We start from the raw sequence: 24,329 nt of genomic DNA, 5'->3' as shown, positions 1-24,329 counted from the left end.
TATCAGGTCAATCAGAAAGAGAAAAGACATCTCCCCTTTTTTTTTTTTTAGAGTATAGGATCACTGAGGAGTTTTACAAAAAAGCCTGGCAAAAGACCCATTCTTTGTTAATACGCTTGCATGCTCCCATTAATAAAAATAGTATTTTCAGAGAAATGGCCTCATATTCTTCATTGGCTAAAATCTGAGCACAACAGCATTGTAAAATCCTAGGTCTAGAACTAGAAAGAATCGTGGAACTCATCAAGTCTAAGCCCCTTATTTTAGAGATGAAGAAACTAAGATGTCAGGAAAAGAAATGACTTGTCTCAGCCAGTAAATAGTAGAACCAGATTAGATAAAATTACACCACAACAAAGGAAGATTCCAAACAACTGATTAGAAAGAGAGGGCAGAGAGACTAATAACTGTGGGAGGATTAGGGTTGCACTTATTATGGGAACAGTTGGTGACTGAGTAGTAGAGGCACCAGATTGCCTCACTTCTCCAAGATGACCCCATGCAAAAGAGTCAGAGAAGAGAAGAAACATGGGGATGCTTTCAGGGTAGTTTCAGTAGTTCAATTAGCTTAGTAGTTAGGGTACATGAAGAGGGTAATGAGAAATGAGGCTAGAGTGGTAGAATGGGACAATATATAGAACGACTCACTGACAGGCTAGTAAATGTGCATTTCACTTGGGAAGTAATGAGAAACCACTGAAAGCTAATGATCTGGAGAGAGATGTACTCATAATACTTCTTGCTGTGATGTTTAAGTTGGTTTGGAGCAGGGAAAGACAGAGAACAACTAGATGCCTATTATAAGAGCTAAGGCAAGAGAGAAGTTGAATTTCAGTGGGGTCATGGGGAATAGAAAGGAATGGCTATAGCAGAATGACTGTAGCAGATAAAGAGGAGCTTGAATAGACAGGTTTCAATGACTGGATGAAGGGATTGAGGAAGAGTGAATAAAGCATTTATTAAGTGTTTATTATGAACAAAGAACAATGCTAAGCAATAGGGAAGCAAATTGAAAAGTAAGAAAATTCCTCTTCTCAAGAAGTGTACTTTCTAATGGAAAAGGGAGAGTCAAAAATTTGAGATTCATCATTGTCAGTTGTTTTGTATGTGGAAAGGAAACTAGACTAACAGTTGGTGGTGGAAGGGGCAACTGGGAGTGGCAGTTGGGTCTTGTGAATAGCACTTCCTTCCTGCCAGGAGTGGCAGTTGGGTCTTTTGACTAGCACTTCCTTCCTGCTGGGCTGGTCTTCCTTCCTGGTGTGGGAGGAGAGAGGAGCTTGTTCAGCCCAGTCTGGAGTGGTGTGCCTCTTCTTGGTTCAGCCCGAAGATTTAGGCCCAATCACTTCTGAAGGTCAGAATTGTTCTTGTTTGCTTTCTGTCTACTGCTAAGATTCTGAATTAGACTAAGCAGGACTGATATAGAGTAGATGGGAGTGGGAGAAACCCTCCGCCAGCCTCTGGGGCCTGGCCTCAATTATGAAGCTAAGGAAAAAACTCCAATCCCAACTGGTTATTAAACTTTATATTATTTGAATTTGCAGTCAGATAAGTAGACTATCTTTTCTGGTCATAGAGGGAGCTGAACTTCAGTTCAGTCATTCCAGGACAAACAGTCCTTATCAGACCCCTGCTGCTTCCTCTCAGCAGGGGACATCTCTCTCCTTTGCTTCATCGAACAATATTCTCTCTCTCCCCTCAACTCCTCAGCACCCCCATACAAGCCTCCTTTTATCTCCCGTTTTTCCAATCCCCCCCATTTCTCCCAATAAATATTACATGACTAGATTTATTTAATTTTTTTATGTGTGTCTCTACAGTTTCCAGAATTCAAAATACTTTAAAATTCTAAGATGGGGACAAAAACCACCTGTATAGCCAGCAGTGGCATACTTTGGGTACTCACCTATAACATGAACTTTGGCAGGCAGAGTTACAGTATAGGCATCAGGTGCAAATACATATTCACCTTCATCTTCAATGAGAGCATTGGCTATCACTAATTTGTGGATTCTATGAAGACAAAAACATTCATTCATTCATTCATTCAGCAACCATTTTTTTTTGGATGAGATGGAGCAGCTCATATTCACTTCTCTTTCATTTTCTTTATCATTGGTCTATCTGGTGCAATTTATGAGCTCTACTGGTATGTTCCTGGATGATCTCGACTCCTCTAGGTTCTGGCAGCACTACCTTTGATGGAAGTTTCCTATGCAGCAACCATTTATTAGACACATTCTTTGGACTGCACTAGGTGTTGGATTGTATATTTATCAAGAAAGAAGATAGGGGGCAGCTGGATGGCTCAGTGGATTGAGAGTCAGGCCTAGAGACAGGAGGTCCTAGGTTCAAATCTGGCCTCAGACACTTCCCAGCTGTGTGACTCTGGGCAAGTCACTTGACCCCCATTGCCTAGCCCTTACCACTCTTCTGCCTTGGAATCAATATACAGTATTGACTCCAAGATGGAAGGTAAGGGTTTTATAAAAAGAAAGAAAGAAAAGAAAGAAAGAAAGAAAGAAAGAAAGAAAGAAAGAAAGAAAGAAAGAAAGAAAGAAAGAAAGAAAGAAAGAAAGAAAGAAAGAAAGAAAGAAAGAAAGAAAGAAAGAAAGAAAGAAAGAAAGAAAGAAAGAAAGAAAGAAAGAAGATAAAAAGATAAAAGTCTCTCTCTCCACTTGGAGCTTATAATCTAATTATATCATCAAGGAAGAAGCAATAAGAATATAACAGAGGCATAGAGTGCTCTATGAAGTCAGAGAAAGCAGAATTTTTGATAGTGGCTTCTGTGGAGCCTTCATGGAGGCAGCATTTGGGTTAAGTCCTGAAGGATAGACAGAATAGTATACATGGACAGATTTCCATCTCCATAGAGCCAAGCATTATGAACATTTGGCTATTATCTGATTGACTGGTTTCAGCTTGGACATGTAACAGAATCTGAAACCTTGATTATCCTATTTGACTGCCCATCCTCAGCCATAGCTTTGTATTATATATAATTCTTGGACTCAGTGGCCTTAGCCAGATTGTTTTGTCAGCATTAAATTCATGTTTAGTTATTTCCTAATTCAATATTTCCATGGATTTATGCTCTCATAGATAATGGACATTCTCTATTGGTCCATAACACAACCCATCCGTACCTGCTACCTTTCAGTCTTTTCCATGTCCTTCCATAGTCCTTTAAAAAACAAATAAACTCTTTCCTTCTGTCTTAGAATCTATACTAAGTATTGGTTCCAAGGCAGAAGAGTGGTAAAGGCTAGGCAATGGGGAATCAAATGACTTGCTCAGGGTCACAAAGAATCTGCCTAGCTCCCTTTTCATCTATTATCCTTTACTCAGGTTTTATTAGTTGTGAAAAAATTAGCATAAGATGGTCACTTCATAACTAGAAAGAATGGACCCAGAAGAATAGCTTGATAATACAACATCCATACTTGATGGATCCCTGACTTCTTTGATGGCTCTTTTCACCAGGACAGATTATAACCCTTCAACAACTCATGAGATGTTCTTCAGAAGTTGGTATGGCTGAAAAGTCAATCTCTCAACCCACCAAGTGATGAGCATCTTTACAGAGACCAGGTCCTTGGAAGACAGAGATAGAGTCCATCACGAAACACATTTCAGTAAAAGCCATTTTGGCTCGGCAGGAACTTCAGAATAAGTGCTTCACTGATATAAATTCTGAGAAAATCCTGGTGTAGCACATTGGACAAAACACCATTTTTGGAGTCAGAGGACCTGGGTTCAAATCCCATATTCGTTTCTGTGAATCACAGGAAGAGGGGGCTAATGAAGGCTTGCCTTGGATTACTTACTTTCCTTTGTGTACGACCTTTAATCGTTCACCTTCCTGAACCGGAAGGCCATTCTTAGTCCATTTCCCTGATATGTTTTCAGAGATTTCACACTTCAAGCAGATTTCCTTTCCAAGTTTCACAGTGACATCTGTTAAGGGCTGCAATATCTTCAGGGGTCTCACTAAGGAAATTGACAAAAGGGAGACATGCTGTATTGAAACTGTGGACCGGTCATGATGGTAAACCCTCCCAGAGTCTACAGTTTTGCATGGACACATCAGACGATCCTAGATAGGGCTGACACAACAATTATAAAATGGTGATGGCAGCACTGTGCACGCCCAATCTATCTGTAGAGATTTCTTTTCAATAATTAGAATAATATACATAAAGTAATGTGAGCTCAGAGAGAGAGGAGGAAATCAAAGGGCTGGCTCTTCCTGGTGTCATCCTCTTCTGAGGAGTACAGAAAGGATCATTAATCTCTCTTTTCTTCTCCTACCTCGTTCTCAATTTGCAGATTCATCATAATCATCACCAGTTATCCTTGTATCTACTTGTAACATTAATGTGTAGCTGGGGCTGATCTTGTGATATGAGCTGTGACTTTTCCTTAATACATGAATTCTCATTTACACATTAACTCTCAGAGCATTCTCAGCAGGGACCTCCTGGCTAGAATGTGCCAGGGTTCTCCGCAAATCGAGTTCCATTTTTCTCAGCTTTGGATTTGGGGTCCACTAGCAGGGTTCTGACAGAGTGTTCATAACATATTGCTCACCTAGTTAATGGATGGGAAACTCAGGGATCCTATGCATTTAAGTATGGTTTATAATACAGTTTAGTTATTCCATTTAACAAACATGTATTAAGCATCTGGGCCACTAGGAGGCACAGTGGATAGAGCACTGAACCTGGAATCAGGAATATCCAAGTTCAAATTTGGACTTAGACACTTACTAGCTGTGTGACCCGAAGCAAGTCATTTAACCCTATTTGCCCCAGTTTCCTAATCTGTGAAATGAGCTGGAGAAGGAAATGGCAAACCACCCTCATATCTTTGTCAAGAAAACCTCATGTATAACAGAGGACCAGGGGGTTACAGAGAATCAAGACAATTAAACAACTGGAAATATCAAAATTTAATTTTGTTTGACCTCTCTCAACTTAAGCAGAAAATCAATAGTTGGAAAAATTAATATGATGATAGATTTGCAGAAACCATCTAGTTTAACCCCTTCCTTTTACAGGCGAGGAGATTAACCCCAGGTAGGTGAATTATATGCCCGTTGTCACACAGGTAGTTGGTCCGTGAGCCAGGATTTGAACTCAGGTCTTCTCAATTCCAAATCCAACACTCTTTCTACTGTGCCATACTGCCTCAGTTTCTTATAATCAATATCAAAAAAAGTGAGAAACAATATTAATATTATAATATTTTATTAATATTATAACAATATAATATTAGCAACATTAATATCTGAAGGACAGTTTAGAAAGACTTACGGTCCACACTCAGCTTGCAGGAAGACTGTCCCCCTGTTGTCATGACAGAATATTCCGCACTGTCCGCCTTTGTGGCTCCCTCAATGATCAAAGTGTGCTTCTTCCCCTCCACCTTGACCTTGTATCTAGACTTTGGACCAATGACAATCTCTTCACCATTCTTAAACCTTGATGAAAAATGAGAAAAATTTCCACATCATAAATGAGGATCTTGAAATATCCTGGTGGCTTGAACTACTCCTTCTGTCCTTAATAGAAAATCAGAATAATGTACTAAGGAAGAAAGACCATGTACCCCATGGTAGTAGTGAGTGCTGAGCTTCATATCAGGAGAAATCTGGGTTCAAATCTGACCTTGGGCAAGTCAATTGGCTTTTCTGAGCTTCGTTTTCCTAAACCGTATGATGGGGATAATGCTATATTTACATCAGCTAAATCATACGGTTTTAAGAACATCAAATGAGAATGTGTATGGATGTGGGTATAGAAATATGTAGAAATAATTTCACAAAACTTAGAATGGAATATAAATGTCAGCTGGATTTTATTTCTCTCTATGTTTTTGTTTTTGTTTTGGTCTAGGTCTGTGATTTCATTGATGTAAGCTGCTCCCAGCAAGGGAATCCTTTTCCTAAGACAAATTTGTGATCATTTTGCAACTCAGAGATTTCAAAAGTTGCCTGGAAGCATGAAGCACCATTAACTTAATGGAGCACCATTAAGCTTTTCTCAGGGACCACACAGCCAGGATGTGCTAGAGGCAAGATATGAACACAGGTCTTCTTGATTTGGAGTTTAGTGCTTTATCCACTATAGCATGCTGCCTCTCTTATTAAGGGAAAATATTTCCACATAGTCACAGAGTTGGAAGGGACCACAAAGGCCATCCAATCCAATTTGACCACCATATCAACCCCTGCCAAGAATCCCATAACAGCATAGCCAATAAATTGTCATCTGGCCTTCCCTTAAAGACATTCAATGAGCAGTAGTGATATTTTTGCAGAACAGTCCATCCTACTTGTAGATAACTCCAATTGTGAGGTGTTTCTTGACACCAAGTCTAATTTTCCACTTTGAAGTATGTCCCCTGTACTCCTGATTCTACCTTCTGGGACCAACCAGAACAAATCCAGTCTCTCTTCCCTCTGACAGTTTTTCCAGTACTTTGAGATAACTATGATGGACCCCTTGGATTTGGCTAGAAGTTGAAAAGGGACCCATTTAGGGATGGCGTTAAGTATAGAAGAGTCTGCTGAGAAAGGGATAGAGTTCTTCTTCCTTGGTAGATCTTCCAGTAGAGATGACCATTTGTGAGTGTGCTACAATGAGAATTCCTTTGGTGTATGATGGCTCAGGGCTAGATAGCCACTGAGGTCTTTTAATTCTCAGATTCTATGATTTTTCTTAAACTATTACCTTCCATCTTAGAATCAACACTGTGTATTGGTTCTAAGGCAAAAGAATGGTAAGGGGCTATGCAATGGGGGTTAAGTGACTTGCCCAGGGTCACACAGCTAGGAAGTGTCTGAGGCCAGATTTGAACCTAGGACCTCTTGACCTGGCTCTCAATCCATTGAGTCACCTATGATTCTTTGATTTTTATTGTCATTTTTTAAATTTAAATTTTTTATCACATGTAGATACAATTTTTAATAATTGTTTTCTGATATTTTGCCATCCATATTCTCTCTCTCCCTCTCTTCCCCCACCCCAAAACAGCAGGCAATCTGATATAGGTTATCCATGTGCTATTATGCAATACATATTTCCAAGCTCGTCATGTTGTGAAAGAACACACATATCACTTAGATTAGAAAAAAGCTCATGAAGGAAACGAAGAGACAAATGGAATGCTTCTATGTGCATTCAGATGCCATCATTTCCTTCTATGGTGGTGGATAGCCTCTTCCTTTATGAGTCCCTCAAGCTGTCCTGGATCCTTGCCTTGCTAATAATAGCAAAGTCACTCACAGATGACCACCTTATTTTATTGCCGTTACTCTGTGAAATGTTCTCCTGGCTCTGCTCACTTCACTTTCTGTGATTCTTCAGACTGGATACTCGTAAGTCCTTCCTTCAACAAGTGTTGACATGGCAAAACTCTGCCTTCCTCTGCATGCCCTCTGGTTTATGAGTGACCCATCTTAAACCAAGACAGCCAGCATTGAGCACAATAGTCCAGAGGCTAACAGATTAGGGCAGAGTATGGCAGGATGATCTCCTCCTTATTCCCAGATGCTTCCTATCCATTGAGCCACCTAGCTGTCCTTCCATTTATTACACTTTCAAAAAAGATAGCGGTGGGACCCCTTTGAAATAAAGCTCTAGCTTTAGACTAGGATGCATCTAATCTAAGAGATTCCTTTTATACCATTTATGCTACATAGGAACAAAACATCTTAGTTTCAGGATTGAACTCTGCAATGCAAAGAAGAAAGTGCTTTTCTCTCTCCCAAGTGCGATGATCATTTCCATATACAAAGGTGCCTCTGCCAACTTTTGATTGCCAATCTACATAGACCTGACATGCTCCAATTGAGACTGGTCCTGGGAATTAAATTTCCCCAAACTTTCACCACCATCTTAATAAGTAATTTTTTTGCATGTTAGCAAATTAGACCCAGCATGGGAGATATAAAGAAATTCCTCATCGGGCCAGGGCTGAGAGATTTTATGAAGTGGGGTAATTTCCCAAGAGGTCTTCTGAGCCAAGGACTGTGTTTGTTTTTCTATTTTTTGCCCAACAGGTGGAAGAAAATCTGCTTACCATTTCACATTGGCATCATCCTCAGACACTTCACACTCCAGCTCTATTCTTTCTCCGCAGTAGGCATTGGTGTCTTCCAGCTGTTTGGTCACCATTATTGGGGGTTCTAGTTGGAGGAACAAATGAACTAAAGTCAACAAAGGCCCAGGCCACCTGAGGAACATGACCCTCTCCCCCCAATCTCTTTAGTGCAGCAGTGGTTCTTCCTTTGAGTTGGTGTTGACTTAGGTAGCAATAGAGAGATGAACTAGGCTGAGATATAATATAAACTCTGATTTAATTGATGGAGGGAACTTGCAATGAGAAATTCCCTTTACCAATGCAAGTCAGAACCTTCCCTGCAACTTAGTTTTAGAAAAGTGCCTAGAGCTCCAAAAGATTACATTACTTGTCTAGGGTCACAAAGCCTGTTTGTATCAGAGAAAAGACTTGAATCCAGGTTTTCTTGACTATAATAAAGAGAAAAAGAAGAGTTTCCTAGTGTCCCTAAAGTAACTTTTCTGGTTGCTCTTTCTGAGGAAGGAAAGAATCTATAAAGTTCAATGAAAGCCACTTGTTTCTAGATCAGGGGGTCTTCATCCTTTCTTTTGTCCTGGAGGCCTCAAGTAATATGGGGAGCACAGAGACTTCTCAGAATCATGGTTTTTAAAGGCAGAAAAGAAAATACATTGGATTAAAAAGGAAACCAAAGTTTAGCGAAAATAAAAATGTGATTCCCCCTGCAACCCCCTGTCTAAGTTTATGGCCTCTCTGAAATCTATGCAAAGCCCCAGGTTAAGAACCTCTGTTCTAGATGGATGGCATAGGTCTGGAGTTTAAGAGAATAGAGATTGTATTCACCCTGGAACAGGGTTCAAATAGTACCCCTCTACAATAGTCTCCTGGCAAATGACAGTCTTTTGGATACTTCTCTGTTATATTGGGTCCATCTATTATCTCTCAATAAATTTGGATGTAAAGGAAAGTAAGCTCAGGGTGGATGGCCAGATTTTTGTGGTATGAATGAATAAGAGGTCTATGGGTCTACTAGAGTTGGAAGGACTATCAGAGACCACCTAATCTACTCTTCTCCTTTTACAAAGGAGGAAACTGAGACTCAGGGGGATAAAGTGACTATATCAGAATCAGAATTTGAACCCAGGTCCTTTGATGACAAATCAAGTTATCAATTCACAGCACCGTGCTCCTCCTGTGGTCCATATCGTTAAGTCATAGCTAAAAATTTGTGGGTCTTTTTTTTTAAACTATTATCACTGAGTTTTAGATCCAAGGGCAGCAGACATATTTGATCAGCAGTGCTTATAACTCTTTTTCAGACTGCACTCACCTATACACTTACTGGAATGACCTGAAATACTGGATCCATTCCTGGGTGAGGACAGAAGCAATAGCCAATACAAGCAGTTTTGGGAGATGAGATTATATTTGCTCTGGAGACCCAAGAGCTAGTTTTATCATGCTGACATGCAATCGCCTCTCTATGTCACATTTTAATAACAATCTTTGTTCTCTTTAGAGCAAAACTTGAACTCTTTTCCTTTAAAGATCAGATAGTTTGTTTTCAAAACTGAGTTCCTTGTTGAAGTAAAGTCTTACATGATCAAACTTTGTGATTGAGATATCTTTTAATTTTTAGAATATGCTGTGGGGATGTGAAGGAGTTTGGGTCTTCTTCTCTGCTGAACCATTCTCTAGAGATAATTCTGAACTCTTGGCTTTGGACTGTGGATGGGGAGTAGGGAATAACTATGAGAAGCCAAGAGGATGGTGAAGAAGCAGTGGCTGAAAATGAAGAAATGCAAGAAGGACATCAGCCAACAGGTGTTCTAAGAGGCCAGAGTGTCACCCAGCATTTTTTAGGAAGCAAAGATCCAGAGGACCCCTGAGTCAATTCCTCAAACTGGCACCAGCAGGCTTTCTTGTAGCCTATATACTCTTTAATATCCTGGCTTCTAAAATTAGTGCCAGTGCTTTCAGGACATAATGAGGCAAAGCAGTGGCTTGAAGAAAGAATTCTCAGGTCATTAACCCAAGCAGAGAAAGAAGCAGCTGCTTTAAAACAGAAAAAAACCAAGAAGTGTGATTTAAGTAATTTTACCTCTTACAAAGAGTTCCGTAGAGCATTTCTCATCCCCAGCTGTCACATAATATTCAGAATCATCTGTCATCTGGCAGTTATTGATAAACATGATTCTCTGGTTTCCTTTGTGCTCAAAGATGTATCTGTTTTAAACAGGAACAGGGGAAATCTCATGTTAGCTGAAATGAACTTTGTTTTGTTCTAACTCAAAATAGTGATAAAAAATAAATCAGTCAGTGTGAGCTTCTTAAACTCAACAACCTTGATCCCTGAAATCTAGCCTATTTTATTGGCTTTCAGTTTGTGGCATGAATTCTGCATAATGCTCAGGGATAATGAAAATTTTCATCTGGAAACTGCCTTCATTGACAGGAAACTCATTATCCTGTAAGATCACTTTAGCCCTGAAATTCCCAACTCACTCCCAGGGCTTCTCCCTCTCATCACAGGGTTCAGAGCTCCTTCCAGAACCTCCATTAAAGGAAGCACCCATGCCAGACATTTTTTCACTTCCCACCTGGCTGAACCTCTTGGACTTCTCCATCATGTTCTCATGCCTAGGATCTTTCCTCTCCTCCATCAGCCTTTAGCTTTCCTCATTGGTTTGTAAGTGCCTTTAGAGCTTCCTTTTGTATTTGCAATCCCAGCTTTTATCACAGCACCTGACACATAGTAGGCACTTAATGCATGTTTCTTAAGCGATTAACAAGTTTTAGAAGGTTGTCTGAGCCTCAGCCGAAATTAAAAGACTTGTCCATGGTCATACAGTCAGAATGCTTCAGAGGCAGGATTTGAATCTAGTTCTTCCAGAACTTGGTCTACTTTCTGGGATCATGACTGACTTACTCTGATTTTTATATAGCATCTCACCTTTTTCCTTCTCATAGTTGACAAATTCTCTATTTTTTTTACTTACTTTTGTAATAGGGTACACATGAAATTATATTAGTATAGGGAACACCTTTTTGCCTAATTTTTTTTCTCTGCCTCTTATAGTTACAGAGAACCACTTGGGGCATTGTGAGGTTGGGTGACTTGTCCAGAGTCACACAACATGTCAGAGGCAGGATATGAAGTCAGATCTTCCTGACTCTCTAAGATTGGCCTTCTACTTGTATAACATGTCTAATTGCATCAACTGAAGTTTCTGATTGTTAGAAGAGGTCTCCAAGTGGATTCTAATGTTGAGAAGACTGATGAACTTTTTAAAGAATGAGATTGAAGAGTGAGAACTTCAGCCAGAATCTGTATATTTTACCCACATGACACCATAATTTCACATATTTCAAAATACTTGGCTGAAATGTCCATTTCTTTATCCATTCTTTTTGGCAATGTACAATCACAACAAAAGAATGCCTATTTGCCAAAACACAAGTCTGTGTAAGGTCAAATTATTGTTTTATTTCTAGATTGCCTTGTACCAAGACCAGGATTCAGATCATAATTCTATCACTTAATGCTTGGGTGATCTTGGGCAAGGGTCTTCAAACCTCTTTACCCCAGTTTCCTCATCTATAAAATGGCCTCAGAGGTTCTCCCCTCCTCACCCCCCAGGTCCAACTCTAGGATCCTATCAATATCCATTAATTCAACACTTACTTTGTACTGGGTCGGATTTCTTGTCCATTTTTATACCATTTCACTTCTAACTTTGGGTCTGCCAGTTCCACCACAAATCTGACTTTACCACCTTTGTCTACCTGGTAGGCAGGATCAAGAATTTTTGAAAAAGCTGGAAGGGAAAGGAAGGAGGATTATTTTTTTGAAGTGTAAGGACCAAGAATTTAAATAATAAAAATAGGTAGATTTATTAACTATTCAACAACAGTATCTGTGAATGGAATCACTAGAGGATAGTTTATTTTCCGCATCTTTCATACTCAATAGGCAAATCATAAAATGAGAGTCTAGATCCAGAATCATTTTGTGTGTGCAGTGTAGACACACTTTAAAAAACTGAAGCTTGAACTATGCCCAAAGGGCACTAAAAAACTGTCTGCTCTTTGATCCAGCCAAAGCACTGCTGGGTTTGTGCCCCAAAGTAGTAGTAGTCTCTCGGTAACCGAGGATGACGATTGTCTTTGTGCGCTTTCATCTGTGATATAGATGAGTGTGCACAAAGACACTTGTGCATGAAGGAGATTTAAGATAATAAGGAAAAAGACTTGTACAGGAATATTCATAGCTGTACTCTTTGTGGTAGCAAAAATTGGAAAATGAGGGGATGCCCTTCAATTGGGGAATGGCTGAAGAAATTGTGGTATATGTTGGTGATGGAATACTATTGTACTCAAAGGAATAATGAACTGGAGGAATTCCATGTGAACTGGAACAACCTCCAGGATTGATGCAGAGCGAGAGGGGCAGAACCAGGAGAACATTATACACAGAGACTGATACACTGTGGCACAATCAAGTGTAATGGACTTCTCCGTTAGTGGCAATGCAGTGATCCTGAACAACTTGGAGGGATCTACAAGAAAGAACACTATCCATATTCAGAGGAAAAACTGTGGGAGTAGAAACACAGATGAAAAACAACTGCTTGATCACATGGATTGAGGGGATATGGCTGGGGATGTAGACTCTAAATGATAATCCTAGTGCAAACATTAACAACATGGAAATAGGTTCTGATCAAGAACACAAGTAATACCCAATGAAATTGCACATTGGCTATGGGAAGGGGTGAGGGGAGGGGAGGGAGGAATAGAATATGATTTTTGTAACCAAGAAATAATGTTCTAAATTGACTAAATAAATTAATTTTTTAAAAATCTGAAGCTTGAAAAAGTAACAATATTCCTTAAAAAAAAAAAAGCCCTCACCTTCTGTCCCAGTATCAACTCTAGGACTAGGCAATCAGGATCAAGTGACTTGCCCAGGGTCACACAGCTAGGAAGGGTCCAAAGCCAGATTTAAATGAGATCCTCCTGACTCCAAGCCTGGCACTCTATCTACTGTGTTACCTAGTTGTCCTCAGAAATAATATTCTTTTAAAATGGAAAAATAAGGGAAGCAACCTTTCTCCATGCTCTTGCTACTCTGCTTTGAAGTTTGCTAGTGCTTCCTGGAGCGAGAGCACTAAATCCCTACTAAGATAATTAGCATGATTTTGTACTTTCTATATAAAAAACATAATTTTCCAAAGCCTCACATGGAGATGGTCTCTATCAGCATGCCATATAGAGGTTTGAACTTGGAGCCAGGAAAGCTTGGTTCAGATCTTGTCATGGACATTTATTAGCTGTGAAATTCTGGGAAAATTCTAAACTTCAGTTTCTTCACTGGTACACTAGATCATTGATCTAGCATTAGAAGAGAGCTCAGAGGTCATCATTCAACCCTCTTGCTTTCCAAATGAGACACCTAGTGTCTCAAGAGGTTAAGTGACTTTCCCAAGGTCATGCAGATAGTACGCGTCAGAAGAGATTGGAATCTGGGGTCTCTCACTCCAAAGTTAGAACTCTTTCTATTGGAATGTGCTGGTATAACATATATAAATGCTATTGGCATGACATTCCTCTTAAAGCATTATTGGAATAGGATTTGTGTTGTGACTTAATTCTTAAAGTAAGTTCTGAATCAGCAGGGCGAGAATTGTACCTATCAACCTGGGAAAATCATATGAAAACAGTTCTGCCATGACATTTTCAGGAGCTAATGAAGATTTCAGTGTTAATTTTCTCCTCTCTCCTACTGCCCATCAGCTCTGCATTTTATTTGTACCTGGTTACTTGGTGTAATATTTTAATTTTAATTAAAAAAAAAACAACACATAAACAAAACATTGTGGGGGGAAGGTATTTGTTTACGTTTCCACCATCCACATACCTGCACTCTTCTTCTCCACTCTCCGCATGCGCTTCAGACGCTTGAGCATGCCTCTCAGATCAGTGATGCCATACTGGAAGGCAATCTTCTCATATTCATTGGGATTGGCATTCTTCAGAAGCTCCCACACATCTATTTCTGGTTCTTCTTCCTGCTGTTTGACTTCCCTGTTGAGGGCAAAAGGCATTAGAGAGCCAGGCAAGAGCGGCTGCCCTGTCCCATCAAGAGGGATGGACTGAGATGGACATTGACAGATAAGACACTATAATTCTCACTGACAGTCTGAGGAACTAAAGCAAATGGTTGGTCTCATCATCTTCAAATTAGGGGGTTTCCAGACCATAGTAACATAATCACTTGCTGAAAAGAACATTTTAGTTTTTGATGTCAAAGTTTCCTTTTTAAAAGAGCAAGAGATGGTCCTTTTTAAAAAAACAAATATTATAGTCTTGTTTTATTTTTCCCTCTCACTTTTAAAAGCTATTTTGATGGTTTCTAATTAGATCATTAGTTTCAGGAATATTCCAGAAGAGTTGAAATGTTCATATTTAGATAATGAACTCGTTAAAAATGAATTTTCTATTGGAGGACTTTGATGTGAACAGAGAATAAAGGAAAACAAGTACTATTCATGAGAGAGTGTGACATAATGGCTAGAGGGCTAGCCCAAGAGTCAGGAAGACCCCAGCTCAAGACATTTACCTGATTCAAGTTGACTATGTGATTCTAGATAAGTTACTTAATCTCTTGGTGCCCTAGGAGACCCTCTAAGGCTATACCTTGCAGAGTAGGTTCTGCTCTACAACAAAATCAAAGGTCTAGCCCCTACCATATACGTATGTGTGTTTATAAAGATGTGTGTTCAAGGGCACATATAGTATTTATAAATGCTGTTCTATAAAAGTCTTGGATTTAAACCATTTATTTGACAAAAACAGGTTCAAAAATCAAATACGTAATTATTTTGAGAAATTATGGACAGCCCACTTGTTCTTCTGTTTTCCATACAATGTTAAAAGATCTAGAAGATGATCCCCAACACATTGGGTAGACCATTAGTGATTTAATGGAAGTGTATTGAGAAGAACAGCACTAGATGGGCAGGCTTGGAGAGAGTTTCCACTTGGTAAGATCAAAGAATCATTAAATATCATTTAATCATTAATCAAAAAATCATTAAAATATCAAAGCATTGAAGTGAATACACTTTAAGCAAGTTCATGGGTTTCTCTTCATCAAACATTTCAAATTGTTTTTCTAATGACTACACTAAAATTTTTGGTGTGCTTGATTTTTATCATTGATGTGAATGTGCTCTGGAGAATGCAATTTCCCTAAAAGGAATGTGCATTTGGTCAAGGAACACAAGAAGATAAAATTGAACGTTTCAGTTTCCATCATGGTCTGTGATGCTACCATCCTCTTGGAGTTTCATGACCAACTACGAAAGTGACTTTTTGACATGGACACATCAATGACCATGAAAGATCAGGTCTCTGATGAAACTTTGGTCACTGATTAAAGGAACCCTTCCACTATGTAAAGGACAAGTCTACAAACTGCCCATATAGAGACCAACAAAACTGTACCTTGGCTCAAGATAGAGCACATCTCAGCATTTTCTTTTGTGACTTTTATGCTGTTTAGTTTTACTTTAAAATTTGTGGCTACTTACTGTGAATCCTGTTGGTTTAGATGAGACTCTTCCTACACGAAATCTAATCAAAGCAGCATGGAAACCAATATAAAAACTGAGAGATGGTCCTACATTATTAGCCGTATCAATTTCTCACAGACCAATATCTTAAACCTTGTCTTTGGGGTTATTAGCCAATAGCAGGGGGTCTTCTATTTACATGGTGTTCGATTAACTACTCCTCTGACTTGTCTTCTGCTAGGCTTGAGTTTTAGCCCAGTCACTAAGTAGACCAGGGAATGAATGAATGCTACTATAAATTTCTGGCAAAACAGAATGCAGAAGATAAATTCCTGGTGAACAACAGGTCAATTTCCCAATGGGGCAGCTCTGCTCTGAAGGTTTAGAAATGACTTGGACAGGGTGATGTGTCCCTCAAGGCTAGAGCCCTTATATTTGGCTTACTGAAACAGTAGCCATAAATTGGCCAAGGGAAACTGAAAAGCTTAATGAGAAAATTGTTTTGAGGTTGGAACATTGGTAATCATTCAAAAGATTCCTGAGATCTATAACCTGTCAACAGTCTGTCGCAAACCCATCCTCTGAATCTTTCAGCAGGAAGATTGGGAGAATTGCAACCAAAAATGTGCATGCAAAGACATATAGATATATATATGTTATTTTTTTCCCCCTGAACCAAGCCAAAATGTCACAGGTCTCTGGATACTGTGATAATTGGTGCCACTGAAATATTACTTCATTTGGAGGGTTGCCTACTTCTATGATACATCATGCTAAACATCTACACATTGGTACTGGCTTGCCATAAAATTAGCATGCCCTCAATGTCACATGAAGCCTGTGTGTAGATTTGGACTTGTATTTTAAAAAAAATTTTTTAAATATATCTATATATCTATATGCATACATTTAAGGAGCCATTCTGCTATGGGTAAAAAGAATCTAGGATGCCAATGCCAATTCAATTACGCTCAACTCAGAGGGGTACTCTAGAGAGGTCATCTGAACTTCGGGGGCCTCGGTTCTCTCTTCTGTAAATAGGGAGTTTGGACTAGATCAGCAGTCCCTAAGCTGGGGTCCGTGAATTTAAAAAAAAATTAATAACTATTTCAAAATAATTGGTTTCCTTTATAACCCTCTGCATTTCATTTTGTGTTTTTAAAAATATTATTTTGAGACAGGATCCACAGACTTGGCTAGACAGCTCAAGAGGTCCGTGGCTCCCCCCAAAAGGTTAAGAATTCTTGGAGTAGATGATCTCTGAGGGCCTGCCTCACTTTCATGTTCTATGACTGATTATTTAACAAGCTGATGAAGAAAGGACTGGTGAGGCTTCTTAAGCCAGCTCTGCTAAATTTCCACCTGCTTCCAGACTTTAAAACCCATCAGTAATGGCTATAAATATCAAGGAGCAATGATTTCCCCCCCCCCTTTCATCCTTTCTTATCCTGACATTCTGCAGAAAGATAACAGAGAGCCAGGAACAGGAGCCACCACTAAGCTGTTGTAGAACCTAACAGGAATATAACAGCACCGATGACACCCAGATCTCCACCAAAGTTTGTGCCCAGGGCAAGCAGCACAAAACAGGTGGAGGAGAAAGTGGCAGAGCATCAGGCTAGGGAGGAACTCCGCTGGACTGAGAATCCAAGAAAGGGAAGAAACAGCCTTCTGGGAGTTTCTTATTCAAAATAATTTTTTCTTGCTAACCAGGAACTAAGTCTAGCTATTTCTGAGCTGCCAGAGGACTGCAATTGCTCTTAGCTCCTTCTACAATATTTTGGTGTCCCAGAATGAAGTCCAAATCACTTTAGACCTTCAGTCCTTCCAGCTTTTCTAACTATATTGCCTCATGTCATCAGGGACATAGATTTACTTACTGGAGTGCCAGAATGTTGGAGCTGGAAAGGATCTCAGAGGTTATTTAATTTGGCCAGTTCTTGAAAAAGGATCTCTCTATAATGAACCCAAGTAGCTGTCTAGCCTCCAGTTAGGATCCCCAGTGAAGAGGAACTCACTACTTACCAAGACATCTCATTCCATTTTGGGATAGTTCTAATTGGTAGAAAGGTTTTTTTTTTTTAATATCAATTCTAAATTTGCCCCCTTTGCATTTCTACTCATTTGTTCTAGCTCTAATGTCTGCTTTTCAAAAAATAATATTTGATTTTCCCAACTATATGTAAAACAACTGTTAATATTCATTAAATTTTTTTTTAAATTTCTGCTATTTTAAGCAAGAGTAAAAAAAATGGTGTCATTGAGATTTCTCAAATCTCATCTTTTAGACTGAACTTACATGAACAATATAATCTCCATAAAATTTAAATAACCTAACAATTCCATGAACTAATATGGTATGTGAAATTTTATTAAGATTAAAGTACTAAAGTGCCTCTATAGCCATATTCCTATAGAGGACCCGCATCATCTGATTGCACTGTTGGACCTCTTAGATGTTGGTGAAAGAGCTCAATGTCTGGAGATCTTTTTTATTTTAAAGACATTTTGGTCATCGTGAAATTGGTGCTAATGATATTTTGCTTTATACATTAATAGAGGAATAGAAATGGCAACCATCTCTTATAACGAAAATGCATGCAATTCACAAAGCCATAGAAAAACAGTTAAGCATAATGGAAAGATATTATTGTATTAGTAAAGCAGGCTAAAAGAATATAGTCTTAAAAGATTATACCAGTCTATTCAATGAAATTTTAAAAATCATATTTAGGGATGTGAAAAGAATGAAAAAAAGGAGACATAAGCTATACATTTTGTCCAAATTTTTCTTTTCCACCTAACTTTTATGGTCATGTAGTTTGGCGATCCTTTTCTTTGCCTCTTCAAACTCCTAGTATGTGATCAGGTTTTGAAAATAATTTTTATCATTCATAAATCAAATTATGATTTTTATTTGGTTCTTTATCATATGCTCTCTTGTAATAATATTTACTTTTTTGACCTGTTTTTGTCCTGATAACTTGAATGAAACCATATATTTCCTAAGGGCAGAGACCAATTTCTTGTTATTCTCCATATATACTATGCTAAATATTCTATAAGTACTAAGTATATTGAATTTCTTAGTATTCCTCATATTATCTAGTATCATAGTATTCTATACATAGAGACTAAATAAATGCAGAAATACTCCTGGTGTTGGAAAAGCAGCAAATCTGGGATAAATCACACAAAAGTGACCTCAAATCAATTTTATAATTCAGGATGTGAAAATAATGGAAGCAATTTTAGAATCAACAGCTTAGCAGGAAGGAGGGTTTAGTAACTATGGTAACTAGTGTGTTATCAAAATTTTGTTACTCTAGGAAAAGTCCTGGTGGTCCAGGTCTATTTATGGCCCTGAGTGTATAAATGGTCAATATTTTTTGATTGGTTGATAATTGAAAAGGATTCTATAATTCTATGCCAGAATCTTTAGGGGACAAATTCAGTGTGGTGTTTATAAGAGTTAAGAGAGAAAACACAAGCTTAGTTTGTTTCAAGTAAAATTGTATTGGAGAATTCTAGAATTTTTTTTAATAGAAGAAAAAACACAATGTATGACTTTATGACAGAAAAGGAAGTCGCAATCAGTCCTTTGAATTATTAATTTAGAATAATCAACCTAGCCCTCATTGGGGAGGGAGGTCTTCTCCTGGGTCACTTATAGATGTGTTTTGTAAAATATAAAATAACAAAAATTAGCTGCCAAGGACCTGGATTTGCTTCTTTCCCCTGATTCTCAGTTTCCTTCCCTAAAAAATGAAGGTGATGGACTAGATGGCTGCTGAGGTCCCTGCCAATCTTATATCTATGATGCTATGTCCATGATGAAACTGTCAAGGTTTCTACAGAATGGTCAGTGTTGTACAAAGGAAATAAAAAAGAAGTTGACTATTTCATTTTCACTCAACAAGCATCTAAAGTAAGGCACAGAAGCCTGTCAGAACCTTTTAAGCACAATGCTAAAATGTTGGCTGCTGTGCCATTTATCAAATTTGAACAAAAGGCATTATTATCCTGATTAATCATATTTGATCTTGTGACAAAAGCAGTGTCCTTAAAGGAACAGAAAAGCAGGAGTCAGATCTAGGTTTCTCCCTTTCTAGCTGTGGGATATTATTTATTTATTTTTCAAATCCTTACTTTCATCTATCTTAGAATCAATACTGTGTTCCAAAGCAGAAGACCAGTAAGAACTAGACAATGGGAGTTAAATGACTTTCCCAGGATCACATAGCTAGGAAGTATCTGAGGTCACATTTGAACCCAGGATCTCCTGTGTAATATCACTGTCTCAGCTGTGAAAGGATGAAAACTCCATTTACCTTGCTTTCTTCCTAGGGCTAAGGTGAAGATCAAAAAAGGCCATTTCTGTAAAAATTGCACTTTGAAAATAAGTGCAATAGAAAGAAGAGAAGGAAGTAAAATCTGATCAAACTCATTTAAAATCAGATGTAAGGTACTTAATTAACATCTTATGTTTTGATAATTGACCAGAGGTGATAGATTTTTCTATGACTGAATTTCTATTAGTCGGTGTGAAAAATAATGTGCCTAATCTTAAAGGTTTGTATCATGTATAGCAGAGATCTGTCTATATCAGTCTCAATTTTCACATCTTCCCATCCCCAGACAGTAAAAATATGAAGTTTCAGAGAAGAATTTTTCAAAAATTTTTGAATGTTAAAGCATTTGCAGAAATCTTTCAAACAAGCCAATAGACAATTCTTTCCTCTCTCTTTTTTCTTAGTTGATGCTGTTATAGTCTCCAAGCAAATCATGTTAGAAAAAAAAAAAGACCATAGACCATTCCTTTCAACTTGACTTTTTTGTGCACGAAGCTAAAGGTTTCCAGCCCACAGCTCCTCACTTTGCCATTTGGTTCTCACCTACGTTTCAGGAGACCACTAAAGTCAAGTTCTCCTGCATCCTCTTGTCCTTCACCGCTGTTGTTAATAAAAGAAAAGCAAACCTGTGTTTACTCACTGAGCCGAAGACCACCATCCATCGCAAACACTCTAGAGAGAACGTATATGCAATTTTTTTTTCTCTTGGCACACCAGGAACAGGACTAAAACCAACACAAACTTGTATTCTTTTTCACACAAGGGACAGTTGATGTTTCTAGCAAGTGCACTTGTGGAAAAGGCAACACAAAGACTTGTGTTATGTTCCAGTTTCAGGAGAGTTTCTGTGATCTGCATCGTGGGAGGGAGGGTTCCCATCGATGAGATCACAGATCCAGCAAAGTACCCGTATTCCGTAGATTGCATATATACCAAGTTGCGTAGATTTGTGTTATGGTTGAGTAACACAAATGCATTCAAGCCAACCAACAGAAAGTACTTTGTTTTTGCAACTTTGGGGTCTAGACAAAGGACTTTGGGAATTCTGTCATACAGGAGACAGAGATTGGCTTTGTTCTGTCTTTAAGAACTTAGAATACCAATGTCAAAGACATAGAAGGAAGTCTCATAGCCCAAGTTACCCTGGTGGTGTCAATGAGTAGATGACTCAGCTGACATGTTGAAAAGAAGAAGAAAAATCCAACATTATGTGTGCTTCCCAGGTGGAAATAGAGGGTAGCTTATTTAAAGATGCATTCCTTTTGGTTTCATTGGGGAGATAATTCTTTTTTTTTGTTGTTACAGCAACAATATTTACTTGAGCTTTTTTTTTTTTTAAAGACTGTAAAAGAAACCATTTCTTTGAGCTTCACTGAATTAGCAATGAAGCTTCTAATATTTATTTGGAAAATCATTTCCTATAGAGGAATGCATCTTAGATTTGGCATGCAGTCACCTTTTTGGCTAGAGATTTAACTGAGACTGAGCAGAAGCTAAAGAATTGACATCAAAATTGTACCATTTACTTACATGTTTAAAATTTTAAATGGAGGTTTTGTTTCCTGCTGTTACAAATGTTATTTATAGTTTTCTAAGAAAGCGTCTGTGGGGTCAAAAAAAACAATGTGCATACAATACACAAGTTATAACGTTTCCAGGAAAAATACATTTCCCAAAAATTATTTAAAATTAATATCAAACATTTAGAGCAAGGAGAGGTCCTTCTGAAGTATGCACATTTCTATATTTTCCAAGGACAAAAATTTTATTTCTTCTCTTTCCTATAAAATAAACCTGAACAGAATACAAGCTACTTTTTAAGGCAAATATTTGTAGTGCCCTGCTTAAGATAGATGGTAAGAGATAGTGAGGGTACCAGGACTTGAAATGTTCAAACAGCATTTTTCAAAAAAGAATAAAGTTACCTATAAGGTCATTAGGAAATAGCAAATATCATTTCATTTGTTGGTTCATTGATTTAACAAACACTTATATTTTCATTGGCCAAAGTAGTAGAGGACAAAAGTATGCTTAAAACATAAAAATTAAAAATACCTAATTGCAGTTTTTAAAAATTGTTTTGAAACAAAGATTCCAAATTAAGATAGCTTTAAAAATTAATGAATAAGATGCAGATGTTATGTTGGGCAAAACATTTAACCTGATTAAAGAATTATTATGCTATCAAATTAACTTCCTTCCATCAAGGAATGGCAATAAGGAGCAAGGCTATTTGTGGTGTGAGTTTCTTCTGCAAACTATGTAAACTCCTTTCTAATTCCTCTATTCTGACCAGATTATTATTCATCCCTTCTATACTTGCCAAAGTCATATTAGATGTCTATATTTTGCCAAACTCTGGTTTTCTTTATTTTGCCATTCAGTACTCTAATTTGGGTAATGGAGTATTTAAATGATGCCAGTTTCCACAACAGGCCACTTGTTGGGGGCTTTCTGATGCCAAAGTTAAGAGTTTATCAAATATTTTGAAGGCTTTCTGATCTTTAGATGAAGATGGGAAATCTTTGGTACCACCTACCTTATGCCATGTAAAGGAAATAATACATGGACTTAAAAAGAAATGAAGAAACACATTCCTAGCCTTATAAACTAAACCCTGGGCCATGCTTTATGCATGACTCCAATACAGTTTTCATATATATATATTCATATATTCATATATACTCCTTAGATTTGCTTATGTAACGAGGCTATTTTTGAAGTAAAGTCCCTGAAGGCAAGAAAGTATGTCTATAAGTAAGTCATTTTCCAACTGGCACAGGATTATTTGACCAAACTTCAAAAGGGATTGACCTTCTCAAAATTGGTTGGGGAAATTCCTATGATGTCAACTGACTAGGCAAGACTAGACAGAGTTTCTAGGAGCACCATAGGTCACTAACCTCATATCCTGCTCCCTCAGAAAGTACAAAAATGGTCACTTAGTTGGCAGGTCATTGGGTAGATGCTCAACTGCCCTCTGCTCTGACCCTATCTGCTTCTCAGAAGTTGTTTGTCTACATAATTAATTCAACATTTTGTCTTAAGTAATAAGGATCTTTTCTAATATTGGACTGGGAGTAAATTTGTCCAAGGATGTCCCAGAAGGTACTTGAAAGTACTTTAACTATAAAAAATGGATTATAACAATGTTCCATAAACAGTGGACTTCATCTCTTGGAATGTCAAGAGTGATTTAAGGTGATTTCATTCACAATTCAATCTAAGGGCTCCTGAGCTCAGGGACAATGGGGGCAAAAAGAAATTAAAAAAAAAATTCTTAAGGTCCGGGGCCTCCATAATTACTTGGAGATAGTAGGGTAGTGGAAAGAGAACTCATCTTGGATTGAGGAGGACCTGGGTTCAAAGCCCACCTTAGACACTCACAAGCTATTGGACCCTGGACAGAGACTTAACCTCTCTGGGCCTCAGTTTTCTCAGCTGAAAAATGACCATAATAATACCTGTCTCATAGGATTATTGTGAGTGATAAATGGAACAGCATATGTAAGACATTTTTTTAAACCTTAAAGTGTTACATAAATGCTAGTTCTGTGTATAGTGCTACTCTGTTACTAAGCAAAGGCATAGAGACTGCAAAAAAAGGGGGGGGAATGTTTCCCTTCTCTAGGTGATGACCATGAGACACTATGGAGGGGAGCATCCTCTCAAACACTTTTGGGTATAGTGGTCTTATTGTGTACATATAATCTGCGAAAAACAAATCTGTTTACGGAAGAAAAACTAAGTCTTTTGAAGACCAGTGTGACCACTGGAGGAAATGTGGGTGTGACTAGAACAAATTCATTCTAAAATTGATAATACATTAAATTTGACATATTTGACATGACCCTTTCAGCCAACTCCAACCCCAAACCCATCACTAGCCTTCCAATTAATCTCTTGAATAGTTGGGAGACCAGTGATAAGGAGTCCTATCAAAGAAAGAGATGTGGAGTGAAGAGTAGAGGGTAACATGAATCCTATGCATTCCCAAAATGCCCATTTGCAGTTACCTTCTTTTGAAAGCAGATCTGATATCAATGTTTGGAGTGGTTCCAGTAGATTCTTTAAAAGAAAAGAAAACAACAATGTTAATGGCCATGAAGAAAAGGGTCTTGGGTGTGATGCTTTCTAAGATATGAATTTTAATCAGATCTTAAATGCTACAGGTGAATCTTTGCAGAGATAGACCATAGGTGATACAGCTTGGTACAATGGAAGGAGGGTAGGGTTTGGAGTTGAAAGACCTGAATTCCAATTCTACCTCTACTACTTGTCACCTGTGTAACCGTGAAGACATCACTGAATGTTTCTGGTC

The 24,329-nt window shown here is 38.2% G+C and overlaps 1 protein-coding gene across 9 annotated transcripts in view; it reads right to left on the bottom strand.

Annotated features, from left to right (window-relative positions):
• The window catches only part of MYBPC1 (myosin binding protein C1), a 109,564-nt gene that overhangs the window by 36,387 nt on the left and 48,848 nt on the right, over nt 1–24,329 (bottom strand). For 5 of the 9 annotated variants that reach the window (XM_007503313.3, XM_007503316.3, XM_056798761.1 and 2 more), the window contains 9 exons: nt 24,025–24,076; nt 20,552–20,608; nt 14,000–14,166; nt 11,765–11,897; nt 10,181–10,305; nt 8,083–8,188; nt 5,313–5,479; nt 3,825–3,987; nt 1,904–2,010 (listed from right to left, as the gene is read on the bottom strand). In XM_007503313.3, coding sequence (XP_007503375.1) covers nt 1,904–2,010; nt 3,825–3,987; nt 5,313–5,479; nt 8,083–8,188; nt 10,181–10,305; nt 11,765–11,897; nt 14,000–14,166; nt 20,552–20,608; nt 24,025–24,076 — 1,077 coding nt within the window. The remainder of the gene's footprint in view (nt 1–1,903; nt 2,011–3,824; nt 3,988–5,312; nt 5,480–8,082; nt 8,189–10,180; nt 10,306–11,764; nt 11,898–13,999; nt 14,167–20,551; nt 20,609–24,024; nt 24,077–24,329) is intronic. The other 4 variants (XM_056798760.1, XM_056798762.1, XM_056798763.1 and 1 more) reach the window with 1 other exon arrangement.

This window comes from Monodelphis domestica, chromosome 5 (genome assembly GCF_027887165.1).
Source record: "Monodelphis domestica isolate mMonDom1 chromosome 5, mMonDom1.pri, whole genome shotgun sequence".
NCBI lineage: Eukaryota > Metazoa > Chordata > Mammalia > Didelphimorphia > Didelphidae > Monodelphis > Monodelphis domestica.
The sequence above is the reverse complement of the archived record's forward strand: the minus strand, read 5'-3'. Positions and strand labels throughout refer to the sequence as shown.